The sequence below is a fragment of the Scomber japonicus genome, chromosome 4 (assembly GCF_027409825.1).
Source record: "Scomber japonicus isolate fScoJap1 chromosome 4, fScoJap1.pri, whole genome shotgun sequence".
In the NCBI taxonomy this organism is placed as follows: Eukaryota; Metazoa; Chordata; class Actinopteri; order Scombriformes; family Scombridae; genus Scomber; species Scomber japonicus.
Window position 1 is genome coordinate 14,273,486 of NC_070581.1, and position 9,935 is coordinate 14,283,420.

Sequence of the window (9,935 nt, forward strand, 5' to 3'; positions counted from 1 at the left end):
TTTTCCCATGCTGTAGGAATGCACTCACGATATCCTGGCAGCTCTTCGGATAAACACTGACAAAGTCATCAAAGATATCCTGTCACTCAAGGACAAGGCACGGAAACTGGTTTGTGATTGGCTGCATCAGTTCTGCAGGACAAATCTGTCAGAAATCCTGGCCACTAGTGCTGTCCCCTGCCAGGAAGAGCGGCTCAGAGAGGCTTTTATAATCAGTGGAGCTCTGATGAGGACAGACTGCAGAGACCCCAGATGGCATCTCCTATATATGGACATACTTTTAGCCAAAGGTGAGATGGAAACTTTACCAAAATGTGCTGCTTGAATTGTCAGTGAGATCCTTGAAGTCTCTGGAAATGGTCTGGTTAGGAGATTATGGATTAGGCTCTTTGATGTTTCCTCTTTAAGAACCATCGAACCTGGTGATGCGTGTTTACAATTATCCTTACTCCTGCTGTTATGATACATTATGCTTCAGGTGAAGTGAAGGCAGCAGGCGCTCATCTGAATGAGGTGTTTGGCCAGGAGCCAAGAGATGCAGTGGCCCAGGCCAGGGTGGGTGTAGTGGAGGCCTGGCAGCAGAACTACCACAGCGCAGCTCACAGGCTCAGCAAACTCACTGAGAAAGATCCATCCAGTTTGGACTTCCTGCTGGCCCTCATCCCATTCAATCAGCGAAAACACATAGCACAGGTACAGTAAGCCTATTGGAATGAAAGATTTCAGGTTTCAAAATGAGCGCCATTGGCAAAATGAATTGTTCTATCTATGAAAGCATTTCTTTAATCTCCCATCATCAGCAAGTTAGTTTACAATTTATCTGCAGACATTTCCATGAAAAAACGTATTAAAATATATTCAATGTTAGTGAAGTTATTTATTGGATTGTATAGAAGAATAAACTCACACACTCACTGAAAAGATTATGAAAATTAAACAGTGGCTATCTAATTTGTGGTGTTTGACATGCCCATGTAATTTAAGAAGTTCTCTATATCACAATGAATATTTAATGTTTAACATAAGGTCAAAATATGGAGAAGGATGCATAATATACATTGATTGAGTGTATTAGTAAACAACATTAAGACAATACTTAATATGGATGGGCTGGTAACAGCATCTTTCCATAATCGAATATTTCTGCATGAAGAAATTGCATATTTTTACATTTGCATTGCATCAGGCAGCATCACAGGAGGCCAGCAGTGTGTCATCAGCTGGCCAGTGGGATCAGGCCCTTACTCTCCTGACTGTGGCAGTACAAGCAGTGGGCAATCACAGACCCCAGTATCTTCGCCAGCGGGCTGCCTGCCTTGCACAGCTGGGCTTACACAAGAGGGCCATAGCTGACCTAGATCAAGTTGTCCAGAAACACAGTGGATCCGACCCCAGCAGCTCAGATGACCCCCAAGTCTGGGCGGAGGACCTTTGTCGTCGAGGTCGCAGCCTGGTGCTCTGTTCCAGAGAAGGACCAGCTTTGGAGGACTTCACCCGGGCACTTGAGCTCCACAGGGACCAGGCCATTCACTGTGTGGAGGCTGGTCTGGGAAGGCTGCGTCTGGCTGAGTGCTTCTTGCGGGGGGCACTGCAACACTATGGGGAGCAGCAGCTCAGTAAAGCATGGACATTGATTGAATGTGGCCTTGTTGTGGACAGTGAGAACACAGAGCTTCGCAGACTGAGGGCAAGGGTCAAACGAGAAGTGGCCAGCCCATGCAACATCAATTAATATTGATAGAGTATCACAAAGGACACAAGAACTCCAGCTGAGCTTTAATAATGTAGCTGGTTCCTCGGTTCATATCATGTCTTCCATGTTCAGATTATATTTGTAAGATTAACAGCAGTGTATGTTAAATAATAATACTGATAACAATGATAATACTTTATTTGTATGGCACTTTTCTAAAGTTACAAAGAGCTTCACAACGCAAAAAAATCATTGTTTTTGGTGATAATATAAATATATATATAAGCAAAACAGTATATTGAATGTTATTTAGACAGTAGAGATTTTCCACACCATAAATGTATTTTATTTTATTTTATTCAGTTTTATAAAGTATGTAATGAACCAGTTACTTTGGCATTCAGACATAAGATGGATGGAGGTCTTCTCAGTGAGACTGAAATGAAGGTAAAGATCAGTAACTGAAAATATTGCAGGCAAACAATGATGGTTGTATCACATAGTATGAAGGAAATCACACAACATGAATTTAAATAGCATTGTTAATTCAAACCAGATAGATAGATAGATATAAGATTCAAGAAAGTGCCCAACGTGCAGGTTTTATGCTTTCAAAATGGAAGAGGCACAATTTTCTTTAATCATATCCATGACAGCAAAAACTATTTAGTAAGCATAAATACAGGAAAACATAAATAAATTCTGTAATGTAGTCCAAACATTGACATGTAAGAACAAAGTCAATACATTAATATTCTTCTCAATGCACATTAAGTAGGACTATATCATTTAAAATGATTCTGAGTACAATGTAGCATTACATTTGTATATATACTATATATATAACTTGTGTTGAGAAGCTTTGGTCTTATGCAGACACAGTAATGTATTGTGGTTCCATGTTGCCAAAGTAGGATTTCTCCCACTCACTCATGAGGTCAAAATGCAGCGGGCGGTCGCAGAAGGTGCAGGAAGCTGTAGCCAGGCTGTTGACCCCGAGCCCTACCTCATCCCACACCTCCACCAGTTTCTCTGTAAATGAAACACAAACATTCATAAGAAAAACAAATTAAAAATTAATATTTATTTCTGTCTTAAAAATGTCAGCTCTGGCACACTGAGGTTATGGGTTTGCTTTTGGTAGATCTCTACAGAATCTTGTCATTGTTACTGCACTGCAGTGAATAGTGACAGGTGGATGCCAAGACATTTATATACAATATGCTTACTAAGCAAAGACACTTGCAAAGGGCAAATATAAATCATTGTACCCACTGTTCTTACTTATGTTAACTTGGTCATTTAGCAGAACCACTTTAACATAATTTCAGTCAGGATTCCCACACTCACCCACAAAGTAGTTCATCATGGCAGGGTCGTGATGAGGAGAGGGAGCCAGGCGCAGCAGCTCCTCACCACGAGGCACAGTGGGGTAGTTGATAGCCTGGACATAGATGTTGTGTCTCTCCAGCAGGATGTCACACACCTTGGAATTCAGCTCAGCGTTACCCACCTGGAAAATGGACCATGAAAGGGAACATTAGCCTTTTGGTAGATGGTTTTATTTAGCACAATTAGGTCATATATATAGAAACCAAAGCCATAACTATGGTTGAATTGATCTATGGTGTAGAGTGTGCTACTGGAATAATTATAGACTTATTTTCATGATATTATAATCAGCTAATAAATTGATGCAACATACACTATTATATGTATCAATCTTTGTATTTAATGGTATCAGTATTTAAATTATTTAAGTTTAACCAATTACATGGCATATTACATATAATTGTTTTGAAACTGAAGCAGCTAAATGGAATTCAGCCATCATTAATTGACTTATTTACACCTTTACACACGTTTTTCTTACAATGACATGGCAAAATGGTTTGTTATACATAGTTTTAGGTATTTTTAATTGAAATAGTTAAAGAATAGAAGTTAAAAAGTCAGAAGATGAGTTGGTAGAGTGAAATAATGTTGTGAAGTCAGCAGCAGTGCTGCATCTTCATACCCGTATGGGGATGATGTGACTGGGGCAGTTGACCACAGGCAGGCCTTTATCCATGAGCAGCTGTCTCATGTGTTTGACATTCCTCTGGTGGGCTCTGCGGAGCACCTGTCCTTCAGGGCTCCTCAGGACCCGCACAGACTCCAGAGCTCCAGCCAGAGCCATTGGGGGCAGGGCAGTGGTGAAGATGAAGCCAGCTGCGAAAGAGCGCACTGTGTCCACCAGGGCGGCGCTGCTGGCAATGTAGCCTCCCACGCAGCCAAAGGCTTTGCCTGGAACAGCAGCAGATGACAGAAGGTGTGTGAGGTCACGACAAAGGAAATCATCAGTTATAAATATTTACTGAAGTACAAATATACTTTAGTAATACTTAAGTATTTCGACTTTGTAGTACTTTTTCTATACTAATACATCTCAGAGGGGCATAAGCGTTTTACTTGATACATTTAGTCGACAGCTTAAATTACCTTGTAGATTATGATTTTTAATACAAAAGTTTGTCAAATTTGATGCATTCCTATAGATTAAACATCCAATAAGGTGTAAAATTGCCATGAGTAATAATGATATATCACAATAATAACCTGTACAATAACATTAGAAAAGGGCACATCTGTATAACAAGTCATTTTATTTGTAATACATAAGCAGCTTTACTAGTTATACTTAAGTAATTTGAATACAAAACATCTAGTTGTGATTATGAATTTTTATACTTTGATATTGCTACCTTTAATGAAGAATAGATCCATCTCACAAAAAATAACATTCTGACATTTTATTGGCATCTCGGTGAAAATGGTGAAGAGGGAACATTTTTAATTACTTGCTTATCGTGAGACTAAACTCTCACCGTTTTATTTTAAGTTAAATATGACAAATTATGATGATGAAATTATTTTTCTGGATAAAATTATGACTGTGATGTATTGATCAGTGTGATGTATCATGATGGCATTTTGTGCATCGATACATGACTAGCTATTTATTTGTCAGTATGACCTAGTTTCTTTATTTATGATGTGTACACATGCAAACATGCCTTGTACAAGTTAAGTGTTCATAAACTAATTCAGGAGGATTAGTTTTCACTTGATGTGTGTTTGACAAGGATTTCTACTTAAAGCCTTAAAGTTGTTATGCTGTACTACAACACAGCATGGCCTCTGTGATGATGGTTTTATCAGTGCGGCCAGAGTGGGAGTAGAGCTGGCACCCAGCTGATAAAACCTCTGCTTCCTCTGAAGAGAGCTCACTCCTCTCCTGCCCTCATTTAACCAACATAAGAGCAGCACTGTGCTTGTTGAGAGTTATTGCTGCTATGCTGGCATTATGACAGGGACAGTTAGTTCAAATGGCTGTAAATGGGCTTGGCCAGGGAGAGAGCCAATTAATCTATGACAGTTTGAAGCGGTTTGCCTTACCCCTTTTAGCATGCCATTGGGTGAATATAATGATGGGTAGCTGATGTAAAAGTTATGACTGAAAATGGCCTTTAATTTGTTTGATTAATAAGATATTTTATCATACCTTTCAAAACGAAACAATTTACAGCTTTACTTGTCACTTTCCTCAAGAGACACTCACCTAAGGTCCCAGAAACAATGTCAATCTTGTGCATAACATTGTCCCTCTCTCCCACTCCTGCTCCATGGGCTCCATATAGGCCCACAGCGTGAACTTCATCGACAAATGTCAGAGCTCCATGACGGTGAGCCACATCACACATCTCTTCTAGAGGACATATGGCACCTGAAAGCCCCCAGAGAATAACATTGTATAATTAGGTTAGTGTAATGTAGGGTTAGGGTTAGCAGCTGGAAATTGGAGCTACAAATGTGTTGAAAATAAAGTATATGGAGAGTTTTTCTTATACTTGAAAAATATGTTAAAATGTGTCCTAAAAACAGAAATCATAAAACATGTATATTAAATGAATAAGCTTCTTTCTATACGTGTTTCAAATAAATCCTCCTGGGTATACCCACAGTCACAGTTATCTAGTCAGACTTCAGTTTGTGCTTTATGGAGCTGTCACCACACAGAGAAATAGAGCTGCGGGAGGGAGGAGAGGAAGACAGTTTCCTCCCATGGGAGACAGTAACGAATGACAGATAATACAGACTAAATAATTGCAGGTTGTAGAAATACAAATAAAGCCTGGCTTTTCCCTTCATTAGCAATGGATTATGAGCTTTGCTAGTGATGATTGTTTGAATTAATATACATGATATACATTTATTGTGGAGTTATTAGGCAAATTAACAATTTCAAGTAGCATTTCTTCTTGTCTTAAAGGTAGTAATGGCTGTCGGTCTATTTCTTGCTTCTGTAGCTCATGTTTTTATTACATTTTGTTTTTGAGCATTCATTTAAACATCAAAATATACATCTCTTACTGATTGATTTATGTCTAAACTATGTGATAAAAAATGCACACATACATTTAACCACACAGCAATGATCACTGCTATCTCTAGAATATTTCATGGTACTCACCGTCCATAGAGTGCACAGTCTCAAATGCAACTATTTTGGGTGTCTTGGGGTCAGAGCGCTGCAGCAGTTCTTCCAGGTGTTGGCTGTCATTGTGGCGGAAGATGAACCTCTTGGCTCCACTGTTCCTGATACCCTGAATCATTGATGCATGGTTCCCTGCATCAGAGTAGATCTCGCACCCTGTATGTGACAGTGAACACACCATGAAACCAATAATGATGACCCTCTACCACCAAAACAGTATCCAGCCCCCCGATTCTATCCCCTTCTTTGAAAAATAATTACAAGGCACCTAAAACTACAATTGACAAACCATATTTAAAAAAAAAATGTAATTTAAAACTGTGATATTGACATTTATGAATGTAATCATGTGAATGTATTAATTTGACCCATGGGGCAGCGGTCAGAGGTCATATTTACCTGGCAGCATCTTAGCCAGAGTAAAGAGGGTGGAATCATTTGCTACAAAGCAGGAGGAAAAGACCAGAGCTGCATCTTTTTGGTGTAGCTCGGCCAGCTCATTCTCCAGAGCCACATGGTAGTTACTGGTGCCTGAGATGTTCCTGGTCCCACCTGCTCCTGCACCGTGCCTGTCCAGGGAATCTCTGAGGACATTACAGACAAAAAAGATGAAACATCTAGCCCAAAATAATCCATGTCATGAAAAGTGTGCTTACTTTTTTTTATTCGTTATGAATGAAAAGTGTTTATGTATATATTTATATATGTGGAACCTGAGTAAATAACTGACAACAGATGGAGCTCAACATTTGCTTCTTCTATCCAAATACAAATGGCTCAAAGGCTGAGATGTAGACTTGAGGCTTGTGACTTGAATCAGATTCATAAAAATAAGTAGTTGAGACTGGACTTGATTGCTGTAAGACTTGATTAACTTGACACTTTCCTTCCTTAGGGCCTGAGCTGGTGAGAGACCTGATGACAAAAACATTCAACTCTCAACTAATGAACTAGCATGATCGTTATAAATAAATAAAACAGTGACAGGCAGGAAAGGGAATCTGTGCTCTTTTAATTGGCAGAATTCAGACACCTGACTTCAAACTGACTTGCAATTTCCATGTGAAGACTTATATCTTGGACTTGCTGTCAAGGTCTTGATTTGACAAGAACTGTGACTTGGACTCATGACGACTTGAGACTTGACAAGGACTTGTCGTAGAGGACTTGCTGTCTCATTTTACCTGATGGCACTGATGACTCGCGGATGCCGACTCATGCCCAGGTAGTCATTGCTGCACCAGACAGACACCTGGGAGCCCTCCCTGCCAGGGATGGAGTAATCCTCAGCAAAAGGGAAGACTTCAACGTTCCGGTTCACGGTCTTGAAGACTCTGTAGGTGTGGTCCTTCTTCTTTTCGGCAATTTTCTCAGTGAAGAAGCTGTCATAGTCGTAGCTGGGACCAACTGTAGGGATAATAGTTTCACTTCATTACTTCACTGTTACAAAATGATAATATTGAAGCGTTTCAGCTCAATTAAAACATACCCATGTTGTCTTTGAGGAGGTGGGTGACAGTGTTGGTTTGATCTGCTGCAGGGAGAATTGAATTCTTTAAACTCTTCAACAGAGAAGTCATCATGCCTGTGAAATATGAAATAATATTACATAATATAATAATATAATATATATTACTATTTTGTCCTGGATTTTTGTCTTTACTTTGATATTTGGCAAATCTGTTCAAGTTCATGTTCAGCTACTCTGGTGTTGGGTAAGTTAATTGCAGTATCACTATAGCTGGTTAACTTTTCATACCTTCTTGCACATCCTCCTGCACTTCAGGGCTGGCTCGGACCATCCCAATCTGAGAGCTGACAAAAGGGCAGCCCTTTGATGCAGACACTGCCACCTGAGTGGCTGTTTGAGCAACCAGCCTCCTTTGATCCACCGTGAGAAGTCGATGAGTGTTCGTTTTGATGGGTGAGTCCACCCGCTTGGCATCCAGAGAAGGTAGGCTGGTCACACTGATCTGGCGAACTATAATGGGACAGTGATCGGCCAGAGACAGCAAGGAGGCCCCAGTTCTCCTCAAAGCTGTCTTAGGGACTGACTTAAGAAAGGGGCAGTGGTGAAGGATGGCAGCCATGGTTCTCCACCTGTTCTTACTCTAAGTTAAGATAGAAGACAGGAAAATACTTCAAATACTTTAAAATCGTTCTCAACATCTGCAATATAGCTGTAGAGTATGGATTTCATTATGTTGCATATACACTGTAGCTTTTAGCTGCTGTGGAAACTAATAGATAACCGGGAAATGACTGAACTGTATAGTTTACATTATAATTTACAAGGAAACAACTAGAAACATCCAGAAGGTTTTAAAAGGTGACTTAGTGTAGAGCAGGAGCTTTCTGCAGGGTGCGGCAGGTTGCTACTGCTTATCTTCACTCTGCAGGCGCTCAAGTTCTGATAGACGCTCAAGTTCTGATAGACGTCATCAGCTGAAGCTGCTATCACACGATCCTTTAAAACAGTAGTGATGCGTCTAACGCTTTTGTTTCCTAGTTATTTCCCCCATGTTAAAAGTTTATCAGACTTGCTCCTGACCAAAGGTTGGTCTCTTATTCATTGCTTAAATAATCTATCATATTATTACAGATTTTCTATATCTAATTTAGTTTAAGTTTACATACAAACAATCCAGAGGATCATTACTTGAACAATGTCCTGTGGTTAGCAGATAAGGCAATTCTTATGATCTGTGACTTTCTTGTGGTTAGATGTTATCTTTATGCTGGTTTGTCAAAGGTCAGTGCCTTTTAAACACCATACGTAGGTCAGAAGTTTCATCTTGTTATTGTTATTGTTTGTTGTTGAGAACATGTGATTACTGACCATAGACAAAAATACAGCACATCTATGGGTTAGCCGTGGGCTGCAATGTAAAGTAATGGATGATCCAAATGTTTTCTAAATTACTGTAAGCGTCATCAAAGGATACATTGTCTGTGCACAACATTGTCATGAAAGAATAAATAAATAATGACACAGCCACCAATAATACCCATGATAATAGTATAATTACAACTAACTGCAAATACTAAAAATCTAAATACTACTACTACTACTAATTCTACTACTAATAATAATAACAATACTACTACTACTATAACTACTACTACAACTACTACTACTAATAATAATAATAACAATAATAATAATAATAATAATAATGATGATGAGGATGATGATGATGATAATAATAATATTGAAACAACAAAGTTAAGACTGTCAGGAAGCTCACCTGTTGACCTGCACTGAGACCGAACTTCAAAACAGCAAATAGGCAGAGCGTCACAAAGTGTCAACACTTCAGATGTTGAGGAGCATTATGCAATCATCTGCACTTCCCCTCTCAGAGGTGTAGTGTGGGTCTCATCTTCAGGGGCCACCCTGGGAGGTGCATGTTTATGGGAGTTGCCAAGTGCTGATTACACTCTATGTAAAATTACTTTAGGAGGACGTTTTTTCTGATGTGTGAGTTGAAAAACTTTGGTAAATCAGTAATCATGCATTTAAAAAAAATGGTTATAATAATCATACTTCCCCTCAACGAATGGCTTGTTGAATTACACCATGACACAAAAGTAATATTTTATAAGAAAACTGCAGGAGAAAGTCTTGATGTCTTATATTTTTTGTGAGTTATTAGGCTGTAGGCCCCTAAATTGAAATAATATGGTAATATAAAAGTTATACTA

The 9,935-nt window shown here is 39.2% G+C and overlaps 1 protein-coding gene across 2 annotated transcripts; it reads right to left on the reverse strand.

The window, feature by feature from the left end:
• Positions 1–2,032: 2,032 nt before the first annotated feature.
• On the reverse strand, positions 2,033–9,550 carry alas2 (aminolevulinate, delta-, synthase 2). Of its 2 annotated transcripts, none has more exons than XM_053318134.1 (10): positions 9,479–9,550; positions 7,990–8,339; positions 7,720–7,764; positions 7,415–7,637; positions 6,630–6,814; positions 6,207–6,386; positions 5,295–5,459; positions 3,711–3,979; positions 3,044–3,206; positions 2,033–2,725 (listed from the first exon to the last, which is right to left on the reverse strand). In XM_053318134.1, exons 2-10 carry the CDS (start codon positions 8,318–8,320, stop codon positions 2,562–2,564), a joined length of 1,725 nt encoding a protein of 574 aa, XP_053174109.1. In that variant the 5' UTR covers positions 8,321–8,339; positions 9,479–9,550; the 3' UTR covers positions 2,033–2,561. The 2 variants fall into 2 exon arrangements, with proteins under 2 accessions (XP_053174109.1, XP_053174107.1); XM_053318132.1 differs by having other exon boundaries at positions 7,720–7,815.
• Positions 9,551–9,935: the final 385 nt, after the last annotated feature.